Source organism: Trichosurus vulpecula, chromosome 8 (assembly GCF_011100635.1).
Source record: "Trichosurus vulpecula isolate mTriVul1 chromosome 8, mTriVul1.pri, whole genome shotgun sequence".
NCBI classification, from domain to species: Eukaryota; Metazoa; Chordata; class Mammalia; order Diprotodontia; family Phalangeridae; genus Trichosurus; species Trichosurus vulpecula.
The window spans coordinates 90516567-90540007 of NC_050580.1; the positions used below are offsets into that span (position 1 = coordinate 90516567).

At 38.2% G+C, this 23441-nt stretch overlaps 1 protein-coding gene across 9 annotated transcripts in view; it reads left to right on the forward strand.

The window, feature by feature from the left end:
- FGFR2 (fibroblast growth factor receptor 2) overlaps positions 1–23441 on the forward strand; it is a 117093-nt gene that overhangs the window by 14324 nt on the left and 79328 nt on the right. For 4 of the 9 annotated variants that reach the window (XM_036735151.1, XM_036735153.1, XM_036735152.1 and 1 more), the window contains exons 3-4: positions 18655–18921; positions 20553–20627. The exons of 3 other annotated variants lie outside the window; for them this stretch is intronic. In XM_036735151.1, the coding sequence (XP_036591046.1) occupies positions 18655–18921; positions 20553–20627 (342 nt within the window). The remainder of the gene's footprint in view (positions 1–18654; positions 18922–20552; positions 20628–23441) is intronic. 2 more of the 9 variants (XM_036735155.1, XM_036735156.1) reach the window with 1 other exon arrangement.

Below are 23441 nucleotides of genomic sequence, written 5' to 3' on the forward strand. Positions count from 1 at the left end.
TTCTGGGCTATGACTACCACACAGTTCTGCAATTGTTCTAGCCAGTGGAAGCAGTGGGCTTGGGTGTTACTGGATTAGGGAGTAGGTGGTGATGGTGAATATTAGATCTGGACAGCTTGTGCATGGCACCCTGAGAGAGTTAATTGTGTTGCCTACCTTCTTGGTTGGATATACAGTGAAAGTCAGGGTTGATGATGTAATGCTCTTCTTTGAGGTAAGTGTGATGCTCTGCCCTGTCAAAAAAGTTTGTGCTGGATTTTCTGGAAGTTTCTTGATTTGGATCTGGAGCATCTCTCGGGGATTCTCAGGTCCTTCCCTAGATTTTATCTAGTGTCTGTCATTTATTTAGTCCTTGAACTAAAAAGATAAGGGTCTACCCTGGTCTCATTCTGTGCAACACTCTCTCTCTCTCTCTCTCTCTCTCTCTCTCTCTCTCTCTCTCTTTCTCTCATATATTCTATTCAGGAACAACTTATGTTTAGACAAAACATGTGTATGTGTTGATTAGGGTTGTTACTTTATATACAATTCTTCTAGTCCAGAGCACCGTATATTTAGAGCAGTGAGAGACCTTGGAGGTCATTTAGTTTAATCTCATTTTAAAGATGAGGCAACTGTGACTCTCAGTGTTTAAGCATCTTGCCTAGAGTCACTCAGAAGATAGTGAGTAGAGCAAAGCATTTGAACCCAAGTCTTCTGATTTCCAATACGGAAACTTTTAGGCTAAATTTAACATCATGCACAATTTCATATACATCTTTCTATAGTTTAGTATATTCTTTGCATTTGTTATTCTTTATATTGTGGTTTTACCACAAAATATATTTAGCCATGGCATAGTTGTTGGACATTGAAGTTGTTTCCAGGTTTTCGGTGTACATCTTTCTACATTTCCTTGGAATATATTCTGATAGTGGGATTACTAGGTGAAAAGGTTTGTCTGGGTTTGGAGCCAATTAATTGTTATTTTTAAGTAAATGTTTTATGGATTTTCTAATGCCTTGTTCACTTCCCAATGACTCCTTTCCCCACCCGTCATTAAACACTCCTTTGTAACAAAGAAATACACTTAAAGAAAAGAAACCAATACATTGGTCTTTCTGTATCTGTAGCTCATCACTTCTCTGTCATAGTTGAGAGTTCAAGACTGGTGTCTGCATTGATTAGGGTTCTGTTATTTTTCAAGACTGAATTTCTTTTTGTTATTTTTGGTGATATATCATATATATTATTCTTCTGGCTCTGCTTACTTTGCATCTGTTCATACAAGTCTTCCCATGTTTCTCTGAATTTGTCATGTTCATTGTTTCTTAGGGCTCAATAATATGCCATTGCATTACATATACCATAACCTATTCAGCCATTTTCCAATTGATGGGCACCTATTTTCTTTTCAGTTTTTTTTTTTTTACCACAGAAAGAGCATAGAGCCATTTAATTGCAATTAAAGTAGGATTTTTCTCTCATATTTGCTTCAGAAGCATTTCTGATTTTTAAGGTTAGAGTGGATAAGAACATCCCATAGCAAGTTTAGCAGACATAATATAGGGAGGAGTAAGGAAGGACTTCCCTATTTATCACATGGTATAGACAACTAAATAACAATGAAAGACATAGACACAAAGAAATATATGCTGGTTCTAATTGTCACTGAGAGAAGCAGGGAGATAGAAAGAAAATGGAAAAAAATTCTAATAATGAGAGGCAGAAATAACACGTAGACTGGGAAAAAAAAGTCTTTGGTAAGTGAGTTAGAGAGTGTCCTAAGGAAAAGGGAAAAGAGGAGGGAAAACAGCCGGCCTTGAAAAGAAGTGGATTCAAATCCTTCCTCTGATTCACACTCTATGCATGACCATTGGACCTTACCTCTCAGTGCCCCAGGAAACTCCTTAACCCTCTGTAAGTCCCAGATAAGTTTCATGGGTGGCCAGTGTTTCCAGATCAAGAGTTTGATTTCACCAGTGAAATCAAAAGTCTAGACCAAAAAATAAAAAAAAAATACTTTGTAAAGGGACTGCATATATGTCTACATAATTCTATATATTCACATATATGTATATATCCATAGAAACATACGGGGGAAGAAAAGGTAATGACCATTGCTTTTATCTCATAGGTAGTAAGTAATCTTTTAGAGAAAGGAGGACCATGGCAGTATCTCTTTTAAAAAGGCTCTTAAAAACTTTTGAAGTGGTCATCAACCATTCCTTTCTTTTTAGTATATTAGTTGCTCAGTGGGAGCCATTGCTAGCTAATTTGGAGATCTCTGAGTCTTTTCTGAAGAGTAGCATTTTAATCTTGTAGCATAAAGTTTCTTTTTTTCTATAGAACTAAATGGGTTTCTAGGTACTTTTTAAGAAGGAATATCAGTCTTGCTTCCTCTAAAACCAGAGGTATCATACATGTGGTACCCATACACTGCTATTCCCAAGTAGGGTGAGAACCAGATTAAAATATAATTGAGAAATGCTTAACAAAGTAAATAAAAACACAATAGAATGAATATACACACACATGCATACGTATATACATACAGTTGGTTTTCTAAGCCAATGTGCAGCCCACAGGGATCCTTAGGTACAGTTTCGATGGCCTCATTTCTATTTGTTTGACACCACTGTTCTAAACTACAAAATTAGAAAGTCGTATTGACTTTTTTGAGTACTATTGGGTTTGACAGTTGGTTGTAGAGAAGAGGCCTGAATACCTAGTAAATAGTAGTATAATTGATTTGTTGATTGAAAGGTGGTAGATATTAGGAAAGAAACTTCAGTGAGAAGGAATTTGAATACTTAATGCTCTGTGAAATTAAAGGATAGGATAGTATGGAGAAATAAGATGTTCAGGTAATCTCAGTTTCCCATTGTAGTTTATAGTTAATTTCAGTTTTCCCCCTTACCAAATTCTTCCTTATCACTGCCTATATTTGGTAGATTTATGGAGGGTGCCAGCTGTCAAAGAAACAGTCAACATGAGCACAAATCCATAAATGAGGCAATAACCTCCTGAATATTGAGTTTATAACCCACATTTAGATAGCCCCTTAAAATTCACAAAATGCCTTCCTTACAGCAATCCAGTGAAGCAGGTAGTGTAAGGATTCTTTTCTCATTTTAGGGAAGGGGAAACTGATACTCAAATAGGATAAGCTACTCAATCATGGTCACCCAGTTAGTCAGTGGCAGAGGCAACACTTGAACTAGGTGTTCTAACTCTGAAGTTATCTGCTTTGACTGTGCCCCAGTACCGCAAAAAAAACCAAACCAAAACAAAAAAACCAAACCAAAACCAAAACAGTCAAATGCATAGGAAACCCCTGTAATGGGAGGCAAAGGTAAGTAGAGGTAGAAAGTGATATTATGATACCAAGTTGCCCCTTCCCAGAAGTTAGTGAGGGTTTTGGGAAAAAGGACTCTAAATACAGCCATAGACTCATCAAAGGCCTTGTTTATTTAGGATTATCTTTTATCAGCTCCTACTTCTGTAGTATTTAGAGGAGTGTCCTTGGAAGAAAGGTTAAATGTCATAGTGGGTATCTTAATTTGGAATTTCTTGAATTAATTTGGGTTTAAATTCTCTACCATAGGATTCCTATGTGGGGCAGGGGAGAGAAGGGAGTTTCTTTTTTTTTTGTAAAAGAATGGCCCCAAACTACCTCTATTACTCACCTTCTAATGTATAAAAACCAGCCTATGATCTCTCCCTCCCAAGTAACAGACCCCCCTCTTCCCTATCACAATGGAAGGCAGCTTTAGGAAAACATCAAATATAGGTCATTCAAATCTAACTGCTTACTGCAGATCATCCAGTTTAGTGATCTGTGTCCTAGAGAAGCACCAGGCCTCAAACAAACCATTCAAGTGCTAACCAAGCCCAAACTTGCTTAGCTTTGAACACTAGACAAGATCAAACCCATTCAAATGAGTAAGGCCATCTGTTTTCAGGCATCCAGCTGCTCACCCTCCATTTGCAAATTGCTGAGATGCTGCTCCTTGGGACCCGTCCCAGGACACAAAGATGCATCTGTAACATCAAAATGAGTGTTGGAGCTGAGGTCGTGCTGAGAGAAAGGCCCAAGCTCTTTATATAAACTTGCTGAATAAGACCCCCAAAAGATATCTAGTGAAAGAAGTAAGAGGGAGTGATACCTCAGGACTTCCTTAATCTTTTAAAAACCGTGGGATTCCTGTTCATCTTTAGTACAGGGACATACCGATCATATTCATAATGCCCATGTTACGTATGTGCAAGTTTTCATAGGGTTTTAGTTTCTGATCTAGGTGTGGTTTCATCATTGTAAGGAGCTTAGAATTAGGGAATTTTGCCCACCCTTGCAGAGTGACAACTGGCCATGTAAATTAGAGTATTAGAAAATTGTCCAGGGACACTGGGAGGTTAAGAGAGATTTGCCCACGATCTTAAAGCTAGTATGTGCCTCTCTATATCCCGGCCTGTGATTTGAGTGGCCAAGGAATGCTCTTGGAGGAAACTGGTCTTAACACCCCAAATCTTTAGTCCTCTTAGCAAGCTGTCTGGGGGCACTGAGAGGGTGACTGTCCCAGGGTCACAGCCAGTACACTCAGAGGCCTGACTTGAACCCAAGTGGTCCTCACTCAGAGGATCCACCATGCTATGCTGCCTTTGGAAAACAAGGTTTAGGGCCTCTCATGGAATTAGCAACCGGATCCTGGGCAAATCACTTACCCTCTCGGTAACCCCAGGCAACTTTGCTAAGACAATTAAAGATCTCACGTGGTCTTTTCCTTCAGGGCATTCTTCTATGCCAGTGAAATCACAAAGTCTGTACAGAAGAAAGACCCATGCAAGGAGCTTTATGACTGTTGGCAAATCATTAACCTCTCATTGCCCCAGGCATCTATCCACCTATCCACCTATCTATCTTCCATCCATCCATCCATCCATCCATCCATCCATCCATACATACATCTATTATCTATCTCCCTGCACACATATATACACAAATTTATATGTAGATAGATACATATGTATATACATATATGATACATACTTAAAGGCAAGTCATTTGACCCTTCAGGGTCCCAGAAAACTCTAAGACCCTTAAGTTGTAGCTAACTTACTAATTTACATTGGAAGTTCCTCCTTAGGAGGGGATGCTGATAAAATCATAGGTCCAGTTGAATATCTGTCTGTTTATCTATCTATCTGTCTGTCTGTCTGTCTCATCATAGTTCCTATTTGTAAAACACTTGCCAGTTTACAAAATTCTTTTCCTGTCATAGAGGATGAGGTGAATGGATTAACTGGAAGTGCCATCAGCATCCCCTGTGAAACATATCTAACAATAACCATCGAAAAACAAGACACAGTCATTCAGAAAGAAGACTTGTGATGTAGCTAGCATCCCAATATCTAGTAATTTCTTTGATAATTTTTCTTGCAATGAATGTAGAGTCTGAAAGACCTATGACTGATTTTTGCCTCAGATACTAACTATGTGACTTTGGACCTCTCTCAACCTCAGTTTCTTCATCTGTAAAATGGGGGTGACAGTGGCATCTACTTCACAGGGTCGTTGTGAGGGTAAGTTGAGGTTTCTCAATCTAGAAAGAGCTTTGCAAACCTTAAAGTGCGATATAAAGCTAATTTTATCCAGTGCTCAGTATAATGCCTGGAACATAGCAGGAGTTTAATAAATGCTTGTTGTTGACTGACTGATGGAATACTTTATGCCCTTCAGCTAAATTCAGAAAGAGGCCTTGCTATCTTAGACTCCATCCAAGGGGATCTTTTTGAGACAGATCCATGGTATAGACAGACAACTCACTGAGAAGGGTTATTTTAGCGAGGGCCTGGTGTAAATGAAGAGGATAGGGTGATAAGCGAGAAGCATCTTCTCTGCTTCCTTATTGTGATTTGGAAAAAGGTGACTAGACTATTCTTAGCACAGTAGGGAAAAATTCTCTTAGGATGCATTGGAGCATAATTAAGGTGAAAGAAGTGTACATCTTGGAAGCAGGTCACCAGAGAGTAGAGTGTAATGAATAACAGTTAGAGAAACTTCTCCTTCTCTCAGCCCTGCTCATCCCCACACAGGGATAGAATAGCCTGTAGTGGTGTCAACTGAACACTGGGGACCCAAGGGTGGTCAAATGGATGGGATTATTTGAGGAGGAGGACAGGTGAGAAAAGACAGATGAGAGAGAGACCTTAGTAGTCAGTTATGCACAGATGAGGAAGAGGGAGGAAGCTTCAGTGAGTGATGAGTTCCTTGAGGGACTTCAGCACGTGGTTGAAAGTTAGAATTTATCTTTTATGGGGTTCTTAACTTTTTTGGGTCCTGGACTCCTTTGGCAGATTGGTGAGCCTTATGAACTTCTCAATGTATTATTTTTAAATGTATAAAATGAAGCACATAGGACAACAGAGGAGAGCAATTATATTGAAATACAGTTATCAAAATGCTTTTTAAAAAGTTCATGTACCCCAGGTTAATAACACCCCTGAACTACTGGATGGAGCCTTAGAATGGGAGTCAAAAGCTATTCTATCCATGTTTATAATGCTTCCAGAAAGAGTGGGGGAGGTAATAAGGATTTATAAAGTACCTACTCTGTGTGAGGTATTGTCATCTCATTTGATCCTCAAAACAACACTGGGAAGAATTCAGGAAGAATCTGATGGGAAAAAGTTTAGAATTTATGAAACGAATATGTCGGAAGCCATGTTTTTTATTTCCTTTATATCACTCTCAAAAATAGTAATTTGTTTTTACTGTATGATTTATGAATTTTGGTGAATTATTAAAGAAGAAAGTACATAATAGTGGGTCAGGAAGATACATTTTAATGTTTCTTTGATTACTATTATTACTATGCATCTTCTAGGAGAGAGAATTTATGTAGCCCTATAAAAATAGCCCACATTTCTATAATGCTTTAAAGTATACAAAGCACCTTCCTCACAACCATTTGAGTGAGGTAGTGTATCATTACCCCCATATAACAGATGAGAAAAATGAGGCTTATAGAGGCTTATGAATTGCCTTCGGTCACATAGCTAGTGTTCTAGGCAGGTTTTGAAGCAGGTCTTCTAAGTTTTAAGTTCAGTATTCTTTAGAAGTAATTATGATGATTGCTTATAATTATATGCTTCTTTGCAGTCGTTAAGCACTTTACATATTTTTTGCTATTTGACGCTCACAACAATCCTGCAAGTTAGGCAGTGTAAGTATTTCTTTCCCCTGCTACAGATGGAATTCAGAGTTTTGGATTTGTCCAAGGTCACAAAGCTCTGGTGAGTAAGTCATCAAAAAGCACTGCTTACTCACACTGCATGTGCTGGGAATACAAATACAAGCAGAAAGTTAGACGGATGCTGCCCCTGAGGAGCTTACATTCTAAAGAGGAAAAACAAATAAATGGAAATTGAAAGGGGATGGGGTTGAGCATAATAAATGATGAAACCAGAATTTGAGCTTAGATTGTTTCTACTGTCACCTCTAGGGCTCACTCTTCCATAGGGCACCAGGTCTTTTTTTTTAAGACCCATAGAGTGGGCAAAGAGTTGGCCTCAAAGTCTAGAAGATCCAGATTCAAATGTCACTTGTGACCTGTTTTGTCTGTGTGACCCTAGGCAAGTGGCTTAACCCCCTTTCCAAACTCTGTTAGTTGTAGAGCAGGTCCTGATCTGCATTAATGGATGGTGTTCTCCATGCCAATGAAATCACAGGCCTGATCCAAAAAAGGGGGGAAAGGTATTTATTCTTCCCAACACAGAATTTTGCTGGATTGCTGAAGTCTGCAAAAAAAACCTCCATGTCTAATTTGGATACTTATCAAAATGTGCTGCCTGTCGAGGACTTACAGGAATATGGTTTTTTGCGATTTGATACCATTGGAAAACCCTGGCGAATTTCTTTGTGGGGCGGTGTGATGTGGTGCTGTGACCACGGCCACTCATGTGGAGCCCCAACACCTCGATTCCAGTTCAGGCTCTTCCACTTACCACCTTTATAACCAAAGGCAATGGCTTTGACCTTTCTGCCTGAACTGAATTCAGTCCCTTCATCTGTAAAATGGAGGTGTTAGTACCTCACTTAGCTACTTCGCAAAGTTGTTAGGATCAAAGGAGGCAGTGTTTGTGAAAATGTTGTGTGCCTTCTCTAAAGAGACACACGAAGGGCAAGTATTTGTTTTAATATGGCGATACCTTCACAGCAACTACTGTATGCATAGATTGTCTCAATAGAGGATAGTCCAAGTTATGTGAATTCATCCTATTTTTGAGCCCTGGTATGTAATACGCTGCCCCTGTCTTGATTACTAAGGGTCATGGGATCATAGATTTAGAGCTAGCAGGAATCTCAGAACTCATCTAACTTGATTTCAAAGATGAAGAAACTGAGGCCCAGAAAGGTGTGTGTGTGTCTGTATGTGTGTATATACATATGTTTGTGTATATGTAGATTATATATATGCATATATGTATGCATATATACATGTGTGTGTGTCTGTGTGTGTCTGTGTGTATTCCCCACAGTAAGTAGTAGAGCCAGGATACAAACCCAGGTCTTTGAGACTTCAAAATCAGACCTCTTTTCTCGTGTAACAATATCAGTGTATTGGCATCACATTTCCCCTAAAAATGACCTTAAGCGCCCTGAAGTTTAGGAAAATGTCACCATGTCTTAAGACGGTAAGAAATACTAACTTCCTCTGATATTACTGGCAAGTATATTTTCCTGAAGGAGGCTCTAAATGACTAGGTTTACAGTGTAACACATGGATCACACCGTGCTGTGTACACAAAACTCCTCATTGTACACTGGAGGAAGATGAATTCTGGCTGATTTGACATAACTTGTTGTACGAGTTTCTACTTCCTGGCCAGTATAATCTAATGGTCTGTCTCTTGGGTTAATGTTTTTTGAACAGAGTTCAATTTTGAACTTCTTACTCAAGCAAAGCTGCCAATACCTACGGATTTTGTATGAATATCCGTGTAACAATGCCTGCATCATATTGGTTGAATGGAAATTTTGCTTGTGAGTGAAGGCTAGGCTTGGCCCTAAAATGCTGGTATTTTAGGATTATTGTCCTGGTCTGTTGCAGTAGTCTTGGGACTTAGGGAGGTTTTCACAAGAGTTAGACAGGCCAGTAAATATTTAAAGCAACAAGCTGTTATTAGCATGTGCTAACATAGAGGAGGAGGCTCCAGACCTGATTTAAGACACTCAAGGGTAGGGCTGAAGGGCAACAGGGAAAGAGGAAGAGGTGTTTAGGCACAGAATACTTCTAGGTCTCAGGTGAGGGGATTCTCAAGTCTCAAAGGTATTGGAATTTTTTTTTATGTCACAGGAGAAATGAGGGAAGGGATCCTGAGAAAGACTTAGGAATGGTCCTACAGAGATTACCCTCACACTTGGCACCCTTAGGTTCAGACAGGCTTTGATCACTTCTTTTAGGTGAATTGATGAGTGAGATACTTAGATTATTGGCTACCTCGCCTTCTCTCTAACTCAATAATGCAGCTGGAACTGTGGATTTTATAAGGAAGTGGAGTAAGGTTCACTCAGTTGTGCGAGACTGGCTTCCCATTTCTGGTGTCACAGGCAGAGATGTCAGGCATTGGATAGACTATTGGCATGGGGTTTGGAAGTTTTTAGGTATAAAATATTCCAGAAAAGAGGAGAGGGAGGTATGAATGTCCGTATGTTTGCAGAGGCAACCTGATGCAAAACAGCTGAAGCGCAAACAATCTGAGAGTTTTTCTGGACCACCACAACTTGGGATAAATCTTTTCCTATTTGCTGTGTCCCTTTTGATGAATATTGATGAATAGTGAATTCTTCCAGTTTTCCAGATGAAAAGATAAAAAAGGGAGTTGAGGCCAAAGTGTGAGGGACAGCATAAGGATAGCTTTAAAATTTATAATTTTTAGGCATAAAGGATACCTTTATAAATTATAATTTCCAATAAATGCATTTTGCATTTCTCTTGGGCAACAACATTTCTCTCTATCCATTCATCCATCCATCCATCCATCCATCCATCCATCCATCCATCCATCCATCCATGCATTTCTACATACATAATACAAATGTATATATCCATATATGTATCACATATGTATGTTTACATATATGTCATCTTCAGCTAGAGAGTGTTGTTCACTATTTTGTTATTCATAAAAAATAAAAATAACATTTATAAACCACTTTGAATTTTGTGAATCACTTTAACATATTTTACCTCATTTGATTCTCATAACAACTCTGTGAGGTAGTTGCTATTATTATCCCTATTATACAGATGAAGAAACTGAGGTAGACAGTCAGTAAATAACTTACCCAGGGTCACAGCTAGAGAGTGTCTGAGGCAGAATTTGAACTCAGATCTTCCTGACTAAGATTCCATCCGCTGTACCAACTAGGTGCTATCAGTGGACAGTAACTCAAATAACACTCTGAAAATGTCTAAAATGGCCTTTTTTTTTAGTAACTCAAGGCACATGTTGCTTTGCTGAAACAAAAGAGATCATCAAGGTCTACCTTAATTATTTCAACCTAATGTGAAGAAAACCCTCCCAAAGGACGGAGTTGTCCCAAAGTGCAATGGACCAAATGACCAATTTTCACAGATGGAGTAGGGATTCCTATTCTGGAGGATTTTGGACTGTGTTATCTCTAGAATTCTTTCCAACTCTGAGGGATTATGATGCTGGGATCCTTTAAAGTCTCAGGTTGTGTTTATAAGATACTACAAATAACAAATTGAAAAAGAGTCTCTCAGCCTGTTAGATTTCTTACCTCCTTTGATTTGATTTCTCTTTGTGACATCGATCAGTTGACTCTAATTGTGGAGTTGAGGAATTATTCACTCCCATGTTTTTGTGTATCTATGTCAGTGTTGTTTGAGCACAGTGTGTAGTTATAATAACAGCTCATGTTTATAAGAACCCTGGTAAGGTAATTAGTACAAATATTATTATACCTTTTTTTCTTTAAACATAAGGAGACAGGCTTGGAAATGTGGTGACTTGCCAAAAGTAACACAGCTGGGGAAAATGGTGGAGCTGGGATTTGAACCTAGGTCCAAGCCTAGCAGTTCTACTATAACATGCTGCTTCTCAAAAGGATTCTTATTCAAAAGAACTCTTTGGTTGAAGCAACTGTGGATGTTTGGCACAGAGAAGACTCTGGGGGACATGAGGATGGTCATGCGTTGGATTTGTTCTGTTGGCCTCTAGAGCAACCAGAAGTGGAAGTTACGGAAACAAATTTAGGCTTGATGGGGAAAAGAATAAATCAAAACTTTCTAAAACTTAGAGCTGGCCCAAAGTACAATGGATGGTCCAAGTGGTTGTGGGTCACCTTTTCCCTTCCCCCTTCAAGGTCTTCATGTACAGTCTGGCCAACCTCTTGTCATCAGGTCTGTTATACTAGGGGCTCTTTCATTTATGGGTTAGGCCAGATGGTCTCTGAGGGCCCTTCCTACTCTCCAGTTCTGTGACTGATGTTTGGATTTCTATTGCATGACAAGTCACATGTTGTCAAGGGGGAACTTTTATAGGCTTTTGAGGATTTTTGAGTAGAAATTGCGTAACTGCAGCTGGAATAGCTTTTTATCCTGTGTCATTTTGTATGGTGTAAGGCAGCAGAATGTTTGCTTTTAATGCTATTCCTTAGGAATGATATTGAATCAACCAATCAATCAACCATTTGTTAGATGCCTACTGTGGCTCAGACACTAGGTGCTGGGGAGACAAAGACAAAAGGGGCTCTTTGAACTGCCATGTTCTTATTCCAAGACCAAGAGTCTGTTGTACCAGTTGGAAGCTGCCTGTGTGCTTTGCATTTCTAAATGGTCTAACACTGCCAAAAACCTGCTTTGTTCCACTCCAGGTGACTATCTCTGTCTATGGAATGTCAGTGTATGCTTGTAAATGATTTCAGGAATTTGTGGTATAGAAACATTGTGAAAATGCATTGTCCTCTTTTATTTCAGTTTATACTAAAAACTGAATATTTGTCAGTGGAAAATTCTCCTCTGCCACCCAACTATTGAAAGGAGTCAGAGAAGATCATAGTAGGGATACAATGGGGAAGATTAAGAATACAGTCAAAAACAGAAATAAGCAAAATCAGCTCCCCCTGCCATATTTTTGAAGGTCATGCATTTAGCTTGACATCTAACATAAAATTCCCGATTATTTCATTAAGACATTGGGTATTTCCAGATATTTATTCCCCTTGTTCAAGGTAGCTGCATGTCTGGTGTAACTCATCCAAGAGTGCACAGAGAAAAGTCCCAGGAACCTGTGCTGATCTTGTCCAGAATGCTTAAAAGTTCCCATGGGAACCTGAAACTGTTGCCAGTAGGGAGACATCTCATCCCGTAGCTAACTAGGTTTTATAGCAGCAGAACACACAGGACCTGCCACATGTGTGCATGGGGTATGGTGGCATTTTCTCTTCTACCTCAAGAATCTGAACAGAGAGTTGCTGCATTTGCTTTTTTTTTTTTTGGTGGGAGAGCAGGCAGATTACAGAGGGTCGAGTTTGGTGTGCGACTACTCTGTTATGTAATGGATTCCGATATGACATTCCTACCTCCACCTGAAGAGGTGATGCATTTCTTGGCTGTAACTTTTAGAAGTATAAAGCATGCCTTCCTGGGGAAAGTGCTGGAATGGGCTTCATTTTGGAATGTAATGCTGTTTTCACGTTGGCAGAAACTTTTTTTTTTTAACAGTTAAAATCTGTAGTCCGTTCTCCGTGAAACGATTGGACAGGACAATACTTTGGTTTCCCATCTGTTCTCTGTTGGCTTTTGGGCACTATTTCAAAAACCACATTGGAAAAGTTTATGGGCAAACATTATAAAAAGTGACAGTCTGAAGTGCTGCTATAGTCTAGTCTGGCAACACAGTGTTACCTGAAATAGCCTACTGTTTCCAAATGCTCTTTAGCCATTTCAATTGTCTCGAGACATCCCCCTGATATAGTATTAGTGAAGAATTCCCTGGATATGTATGAAAACCATAGCTTTTCTCTTCCAGACTTAGAAGTGAGAGTAGAAATCATATTGGAGGGTTTTATTTCAACTTGTTTGCTTATTCAGGGGTTTAGGGCAAATACAATATTAGTCTGTTTTATTTGTGGTGTGAAAGCGTAGTAGGGTGGAAATGGGGTAATGAAAAGGGCCCCCAAGTTGGAATCATGAGACCTGAGTTTTCATCTTGACTCTATTAGTGACTTACTGTGTGACCTCCCAGAACTTAGGGAACTTCATTGAACTTTACTTCCATCATCTGTTAAAAGAGGTAGCTGGACTCAGTGATTTCTGACTTCTCTTCCATTGTTGGACAGTCTGTTCTATAATGAAGAAATGGGAAATGTTTCAGGGGAAAGGAGAATGAATGCTCTGTATGTAGATATGAGGACATTGTGACCTGCCACAAAAGTCAGTCTTCAATCTGTTTTTATTGACCAGCAAATATAATTTTAACAAAAATATTACCCACATTACTAATACTTCCCGATTCTGTTTTTTTTTAAAGATGTCTGGAGGTTTTAGCTGAGTTGATACTGTTATAAATCCACACAGCTAAATCTTACTACATCAAGGCAGAGTACTGGAATCAATTAGGAAAAAAATGTCACCTGTCCCCATAAAGTCAAATTTGTCACTTTACTTATTCAGCAATTTCAGGTAACATTGAAAAAGAATGTCAAATACTGAAATGTTTGTTCCAGCTCTCTTGGTTTTTGAATTTTTATTTCTATTTTGTGCAGACATATTTTCCATCTGTGGGAGGCCTCTGAAATAACATTTGGTACATAATATAACACCTGTCTCATGTATCAATCCACCCATTATGTGTTGGCATGAATAAATGAGGGAGGCATTGTTAGATTGTAGACTCCTTGTAGACTTTTTCTACTTTTGAAAGGTTAAAAGTATACTATAGCAGCAGAAAAAATAAATCCAGGAAATGTTAATATTACTATAAAAGGTATTGTTGAAGTTTCACAGGGAACACTTTGCCCTATGTAAGCTGTCATATTTTGCAAAGAGAGGCCTGAAGCCTGGTGGACTCAGAAGCAATGGTCTGGTCTAGTTTATGTCAGAAAAACATGTTCTGAGTCAGGGAAGAAACTTACGGGTATCACAGAGACCATGTTAATATTTTCAGGGAAGTAGGAACTATGCTGGTCTCTAAAGTAAAAGATGAAAGGTAACAGTAATGACAGAAGACTCAAGGGTCCGAATTGTTGCAGGGAATGTGGATGAAGATCTCAGAAGCCACTTAAATGTTTAAGAGAAATAGAGGGATGATGAACCCCAGGACAAAAACCAAAAAAAAAAAAAACAAAAAACCAACCTGTCTGCAGGGTAGGAGCAGCGCTGAGAAAGTCTCTTCCAAAAAGCCAGATGTTTAGATTCCATCTCAATCTCTCCTGGTGCAGCGTTGGCAGTCTGACCAGAGAGGTCTTTGATGTGCTTTCTGTGTGGGGAGGCAGCTTGTGGCGATGGGCCACTTGACTGGCATCTGGGACGGTTGTCATTGGCACTCTGACCAGTCCCTAAAATAAACATGTCTTTCTCCTTTTTCTTCCCTTTATATCTCATCTCCATTTTCCTTTCCTTTCTTCCTTGTCTACCCTGCTCCCTCCCCCACCCCACCCCCATTCTACTTCCTTTACTCCTTTTTTATTTCCGTCTCCACCTGTGCTATAAACCCTGCTGTTGACTCTGAATGTTATCAATACCATTGTTAGGGATATTGAGGGCCAGAGGGTTACTGACCTGAAGTGAAGGCATTTCTTAGAATTCTTCATATGGGGTGGTAACAGCCTTTAAACATTTATTAATAGAGTCTTCATTTCATGGACTTCGAAGTCATGAGGTATTAATTTGGGAGTAGTTATTTTATTATCTTGGAGATACTTTATAGTTTAATATTATGTACAGAAGGAGAATTGTAGCTTTGCCCTTTGGTTGTATCAAATTTACTTACATATTATAATAAATAAGCATTACTCTCAAGGACATGGTAATCTTAATCATCTGTACATTATAGGGTTATGTAAAAACTAAACTTTTGTTACTGAAAAATCAGACTTGCCATCTAGCTAGTTCTAATCAATAAATAAGCATTTATTAAGCACCTACTTTATATTTACACGATCAAGCTAGTAACTCAGGTAGTTTTAATTAATCGATAAGCATTTATTAAGCACCTACTTTATACTTTCTACTCTTGATAGAATATTGAGGGTAGACACAGTTTCATTTTTGTCTTTGTGTTACCAACACCCAGCCCACTGCCTAGTACTTAGTAATTTCTTATTGGTTGATTGAAAGATAATTCTAATTGTCATGTGAAAGAAACAGAGCTTGCTCTCAGGGATGAGGATTTTCATTCTTGTACCCTCCAGAGGGGACAGTTTAGGGCACTTTTTGGGTAATATTGGCCCTTTATCTTCACATGTATGGCATTACCAGTTTCCGTAAATTCTTGAGGTATAGCTGTGGAGTTCTTTCTAGTAAGAGTTAAGTTCATTAAAGAAGGACAAAGCCTTCATCAACAGTTACCGTCTTTTGAGAACAAAACTCATTCTGTATCGCAACTGGGCATTCTTCAATTTTTTTTTTAAATCTCAGAGCTTTCTACTAAATCCTTAGGGATGGTGTGCTCTTCCTTACTTGTGTGTCCGGAGAAGAAAGATCTTGATCTCTGTAGCTTCAAGTGCTCAAGTTGTATGGTTCCTTTCCCTTTTTTTTCTAGAACTGGTTTTTTTTTTTTTTGCATTTGGTGTTATTTAGATGCCTCTGATTTAATTATAGTTGTTTCTCCCTCCAGTAATGGAGATCACAGCTCCTCTGTGACTTACTAGAAAGTCTTCAAGAATTGCTGTGACTTTAAACGTCACCACCCTCTCTGAACTTGACTCAACTCAGTGGGTCTGCAGATGACAGACATATAGATTATTGTTGGTACCTTATTCGAAGTCTTTCTGGTTTTGCAGGACCTGTCAGAACCTGTACTTGTTTGCCCCATATCACAGCGAAGCGTCGGAGCAGGGCTTGCATGGAGGTGTCTCTATACTTATTACATTATTGTGGAATGATTTCTGCTTTCATTGGAATAAGTTTCACAGAACCGTCAACAACAGTCCTTGGGTTCTGTGGTTGTCAGAGTCTACAGTTGAGTCCATTAAAATGCTTCTGAAGCCATAGGACTGGACTGTGTTGTTTACCTTTTGTGTCGGTCCTCAGACTTTTTCTCCTAACACTTGCCTGGTTGCTTTCTTCCAGTAGAACTTTTCTGAGTCTGCCTTGCTGTACTGGTTTTCATTCTAGCATGACCTGTTTTTCGATTCCCTCCCTACCTAGAGGAAAGACATAGAAATTTCTAGTATTTCTGAGCTCTAATCCAGTCAAGGTCCTTGAAATACACTTTCATTCCCATCACAGCTTACTAAGCTTTGCCTGCTGAACATGTCCATTGAACCTCATAGTCATTAGTTCCCATATATAGATTCTACTTTTTTTCCCCCAGCTTCCATGTCAGTATGAAAAGATTAAGGAATTGACAGTGTACGACGTAGAGATTGGATCTGAGAAGGTTTGAAATGTGTTAGGAAGGAGACAGATAACAAAGAAATGGTGACCTAGGTAGTGGAGAAATGAGTGTAAAGAATGTTTCAAAAGCCAGGCCTATTATGCTTAGCACACAGTAGGTTCTTCATAAATGTTTGTGGAATTAAATCAAATTAAAATAAGGGAATTAACATCCTGTACACTCTCATCTTAGGGCAAGAAGCTCTAGAAGGGTAGGAGGAGAAGGGTACTGAGATGGAGGTTCAGAAGGGGGACAAAGATAGATTTCAATTATTTCAGGGCCCAGAAAAGGAGAAAAACACTATTCTTTTTTTCCCTCACAGCTGCACCCTTTAGAACCATGATCTCAGGAAGGACGTAGAGCTAGGCTATTACTATTAGCATTCTACTTCAGCTATATTATGAGTTAAATGAATTCTTTAAGTAGGTGCTGAGGTAATATAACCTTAATATCTTATTTATAAGCAACCTTCTGGAGTACACTCTCCCTCCCCCCCCCCCAAGTTTGGGAGATGTCTAGATGAATGGATCATTCAGAAACTCAAGTTTCATTTGACATAGGGGATGTAATCCTATGTTACTTCTCTTTCAAACTATGTTTTCTCTCTCCACAATTTAGTTATAAACCCCTCTGAAGACGAAGGTTTTCGTAGGATCAGGAGTTAGAAGGGGATCTTCAACGTCATCTAGTCCAACCATCTTATTTGACAAATGAGGAAACTATGACTCTGAGAATTTGCTATGTGCCCAATGTCACATGGGTAGGAAGTAACTGAGCCAAGAGCTAAATGAGTTCCTCTGACTTCAAATCTAGGTCTTCTCGTTGTACCACACATACATTATGCATCCCTCTAACCTAACACAGTGTACACACATGTGTGAAGAGGTCAGTAAGTGTGTGATGATGGTGGTGATTTATAAAGAGACACGCATGAACCAGCTGTATTCCTTTAGGAATGAAACTGACTCCACGATGAGAGTGTATTTGAATCTTTTGAAATAGTGTTGTGCTTTCATTGAGGACTTGGAAACAGCAATCGCCTTGTGATGCCTGCACAAATTTGCATCCATTCTCAAAGCTGTGATTGTTTTTTATTTTCCTGTCACGGGATACGTGGCACAATTCACGGTATTCACACTGGGCACTTGTCAAAGCTCACAGCAGAAAATATGCTTTCCCATTGCTTTTTCCCAGGTTAGGCTCATCATTATTGATAAGTTCATGGATTTAGAGCTAGAAGGGAGATGAGATTGCTCAGCCCCTTACATTTATAAGAGAAAACCAAGGCCCAGGGAAATTAACTGACTTTCTCAAGGTCACATGCCACCATAACTGGCATAAAGAGTTTGCAAAGCTCCATACAAAGATGACCTCATTTTATCCTCACATCATCCCTGGGAGCTAGTATCATCCCTGTTTTATAGATGAGAAAACCAAGGCAAACAAAGGTTAAGTGATCTGCCTTTTGAGGTCTGAGGCTGCTTTTGAATTCAGGTCTTTGTGACTCCAGGTTCAGGACTTTGTCCACTAGCCGTCTATCTGGCAGAGTCTGAATTTGAATCGAGATTTTCTGATTTCAAATCCAACCCTTCCTTAGCTGATTATCAGTCAACAAGTATAAGAATTTCAGTTTGTAGAATTGAAAGTTCTTAGTGATAGCTTCCAATTACCTTTTCTCAGGTACCATAGAATGTGTTAGTGACCTTTGAATTACATACCAACTATAATGTTCATCCACTGTCTCTTTATTAACTTTTTTTTTAAAGGCTATCACCATGACATGAGGGAACTGTAGCCAGACCTGCTTCTGCTGGGTTCTTTCTTTGGGTTCACACTTTAAATATTAAATCTACTATGTGATAGACTATTTTCTAACTTTGACTCCTGTGGGATGCTGGGAGAGGCAGGCTGATTGACAGCCAGCGGGAATTTGCAAGACAATAATCACAACTCTTGGGATGAAATGGGCCTCCACTGACCTTTGTTGGAAATTCTCTCCTTTCCCTCCTTCTTCTTTCTATCTCCTTTCTCCTACTTTTGCAGAGCCGCCAACCAAATACCAAATCTCTCAGCCAGATGTACATGCTGTTCTGCCAGGAGAGCCCCTTGAATTGCGCTGCCCGTTGAAAGACGCCATCATGATCAGTTGGACTAAGGATGGGGTACAATTGGGGCCCAACAATAGGACAGTTCTTTTTGGGGAATACTTGCAGATTAAAGGTGCCATTCCTAGAGATTCCGGCCTCTATGCTTGCACAGCTGCTAGGACTGTAGACAGTGAAACCTTGTACTTCATGGTCAATGTTACAGGTGAGTTGACCCCTAGATGATATTTTAAAAAAAACACACAGAAGCAACTTTGCTGTAAAATTCCATTGTAGAAGGAGCAAAGTCAGATCTCAGTGAGATCTTTGGTAATTGGAAGCCATGTACACAGCTGGACAGATTTTTGTTAATGCTGCTTTGAAGTATTTGGTGTGATAAGCATAGTGTCTTCAACATAGAAGGCTCCTAGTCAGTGTTGGGAGAATTGAATAGAATTGGAGAACATTTAAAAAAAAAATTAAGAATTTTTTATTATAAAAATCACTAGCAGCACAAACATTTCCATACTCAAAGAAGGCTAGATAATGGGCATTATGCATGAAATATCTAAGCTTCTACGTGCAGCTTTTTCCAAAGAGGAAATTCTTTAAAAACCATAAGGTTCACACACCTCAAGACCATCCATTTTCACATGAATGCCATTATATGTATGTATGTATATAGGCATATGTATATACACACACACATATGTGCACTATATATACATATATACCACTATGTATATGTACACATATATTTAATGTGTCTATATAGGTGTACACACATATACCTATACATACATGGACACATATGTAATGGCATTCATCTGAAAGTGGATGGTCTTGAGGAAATACGTGTATATTAATGAGTATAGGTATATATATATACACACACATACATGTGTGTAGATATATGTATATATAATGTATATATATACATACATATGTATATATACACATGTGCATTTATATACACACAGAGAGACACACATACATGTATTTTAGGTAATTGCCATTCTTGGTTTTATAGTTTAGAAACATAGCTACTTTAGAGATTCCTGGCTTCTATATGGCTTTCTTCCTCAAAATCTAGTTCAGTTCCATTCAACTGAACAAACATTCAAAAACATCTACTATGGATAAAGGACTTTGCTGGACTAAGAGAGAAATATAGTAAGATGAATAAGACCCTATCCTCAAAGATTTTATAATTTAATGTGGGAGATAAGATATTTGCAAATAACTTAATACAGAATAGAATATATGTGCGTAAGAGAAGCACAAAAGTCTCTGGATACTTAAAGTGAGAATTTTCAAGTAAACTCATTGTAAATATTGTTTTCTTATTGTTAAGTGGTCCGAGGGTTGCAAATGGAGTAGTATTTCTTAGGGACTATTACCTTAGTACTTTGCTAAGAGAGCAACCCTCTAAAAGTCATATTAGAAAAAATGCTTCAATTTTATACTATTCATAAATTCACCATCATATTTTTAATACTATTTCATTCATAAAATCTTTTTATTAATCTATTAAAATAATAATTTATATTTCTATAGAACTTTAAGTTCACCAAAGTTCTTTCCTCCAAACAAATCTATGCTATAGTTAATACAAATATTAATATCCTCATTTTATAGATGATGCAAGTTTCTGAATTGAATAAAATTAGAGGAAATCAAAGGTCATAATATGGACTAAATAATATACAAATAGAAAATTTAAACCCCCGATCATCCTCTCATTATTAGATTTTTGGGGGGTTATGTTTCTTTTGACCCTCAAGGACCTAAAATGTAGAAAATCATGACATGTGACTCTACAAAAATGTACAGGTAAACATGTTCTTTTGACTACAGATGCGATTGCCTCAGGAGATGATGAAGATGACAATGAAGGCTCTGAGGATTTTGTGAATGATAACAATAACATGAGTAAGTAAGAACAAACCTCTGGAGGTGACTGTAGAGTCACATGGGAAAAGCATGAATCTAACCTTTCTTAACGCCAACTGTTAACATCCACAGTGTCCTTTCCCCACTGTATGTCTGTTTTCTTGACTTTCAAACTTGAAAATAAACTAAGTATACTGTCTACCTTTCTCTCTCATTTGTCCTTTCTTTTGGTGTGAGTAGCTGCTTTCCTTCCTATGGAAACCCTTCGTCTTTCTGCTCTCTGATTCCTTCCTTTCTATGACTTTGTGTATTTGAAGCCTCACTAAGAAAGAAAGCAAAAGAAGACATAAAAATATTGAGCTGTAGTTGACTTTTGTTGTTATTGGTTTTTTTTTTTTTAACTTGACTTGACTTGTATTTCGTTGGTATAGGGAGCTAATGATGAATCAACTTCCTCTGCCTCTACCAATGGGTGTATCAGCACTTACTGTATACCTTTAAAGTTTTAGATGGTTGCCTGGGGCACTGAAGGTTAAATTACTCACACAGGGTCACACAGTCAGTACATGTCAGGGGCAGCACTAGAGCCCAGGATTTTCTTACTTCTAGGTCTGTTCCCCATCCAGGGCTTCTTAAGCTTTTTCCACTCGTGACCACATATGGGATTGCAACCAACAGTTTAAGAAGTGCTGCAGTATACCACAGTCTTTACTTCATCTTATTATGATTCAGAATTATGATAGTGTATGGTACTGCATTACAGGCAAGTGTTTTTGAAAAGCTAGAATGAACACATAGGGTTACTAACAAGTTTCTGTTAAGAAAAAATATTGTTTAAAAGCATATATCAATAGGTCAACTTCTGGGGGGGATAAATAGGTAAAATTTGATTTTTCATGGCAACATGAACATATTTTAAAAACTTGACTGATTGCTAGGCTTTTCCTTGCTTACTTTAGACATAACATTTTAGAAATACTAGTAGCATAATAATTTAATTATTTGGGTTTTTTTTAGTAGTTTTACTCCATTTTCTTACAAGATAGTTTAAGGTTAAGCACAATACAAAATGAGGTGGTCAAGGATAAAAACATAAGAGAGATAGAGACCATCTAAAGAAATCAGAAGGAGTAGGATGTTAACCAGGCACTCAAGATAGGTTGATTTTCAAAAGTAGACCAAGTTTGAGTCTAAACTTTTATGTAATTAAGATAAAAAGAGAATGTGATTTTTTTTTTATTTTGGCAAAACAAAGCTTTATTCTTCTGTAAATATAAACTTTTCTCTAGAATTAACTTCATGGAATTTTTGGGGTGGCTCTTTATGTAAGGGACCTGGAGAAATATAATGTACAATACAATCAAGAGTACCTTCCACTACAGTTTTACAAAAGATACAGAAAATCACAAAAGATAATTGTTCTGTCTACTTTTTTTTATAAAGGCAAAAAGCATAACATTAAATCAGAACTCATTGAAACCTTTACACTTATTAGCATGCTAGATTCTTAAAATCAAAATAAAGTACAAGAAACTCTTTGTTACATAGGGGACAGGGAGTTCTGATTAATCACACTTAGCTTGATAGGACATTTTTACATATGTTATTCAGGATGATAAGGTTTTTTTAAAAAACCAATTAGGCTATAATTAAGTACAATTAACATTAACACTATGTCGAAGGCATGGAGCCAACCTTTGATCAGTTTACGAGATGTCAGTATTTTTTAGAGTTACTTAAGGTCATCATTATGACCATCAATTATCCTTATATGGTTGATGCTAAAAGACCTACTCAGTAGAGAATTCTGTTAAATAGAATGGCCTACATCACAGTATGTATTGAACTATGTTTTCCCCTGTGGGCAGGGTGTTATTGAAAGTTACTGCTGGACATGTAAGTGAAATGGACTTGTTTAGTTGGTGGGCACTGGCTTTAGGTAGCTGTAAGTGAGACACTGGTATACATAACTACTCATGTTCTGTGCCCAAGGTGCTATTTAAGATGATATAAGTTTTTAGCTGACTGTTTGGCCCCTGCCATCTGCTAGTGTGATTAACCCAGCCTGATTCACAGGTGCAGCCTGAAGTGTTTGAGGTTGAGCAGCTGTAGGCGACACTGACAAAGGAATGTGATAGCAAGGATAATTGACAAGACTGTCAAAAGGATGTTGCCATTAGAACAGATTTTCAGCACCTTAAGTGGCCACTGCATTGTCCGATTAATCAGGAAAACCACAGAAAAGGCATGATTCCTTGCATTTTTGATCACTAGGATACACCCATGCCGACAAACTGACTTCTTGAAAATTTTTGGATTGTTTGAAAATACATCCGGTTTTGTTTTGTTCTCCCCTTTCCTGCACATATGAAATGAGCCAGTGAAATTGTTGTTCATGGTAAAGATTTGGGATTGATATAGGAATCATAGGCCTCCCTTTTTGGAGGATGAATTGAAACTCAGAGTAGATAACCTTCAGGCTTGAATGTTGTGTAATTTTTCCCCCTCTTATTATCGCATTAGGGCCATTTAAAGTCGTTTTGATGTTTAATTGTTAGAGAAGTCCATCGAGTATAATCTAGTTTAATTATTAGAGAAGGCAACTGGGTATAAGAAATGACTGCCTAGTAGAATTTTATTTCGAAGTCTCAGTTTCTTTCAGAGAGAATAATACATCTTTTAAAAAGCACACTTGCTCATCAAGGATTATGATGTCAGAGTCCAAATGTGGTGATAACAATATCATTATTGAAGAAAAGAGTTTGTTATTAAAATAATTTTTACAGATGTCATCAAAAACTTTAAAAAGCACACTTACCAAATACTTATTCAAAAATCTCACAGATCAGTCAA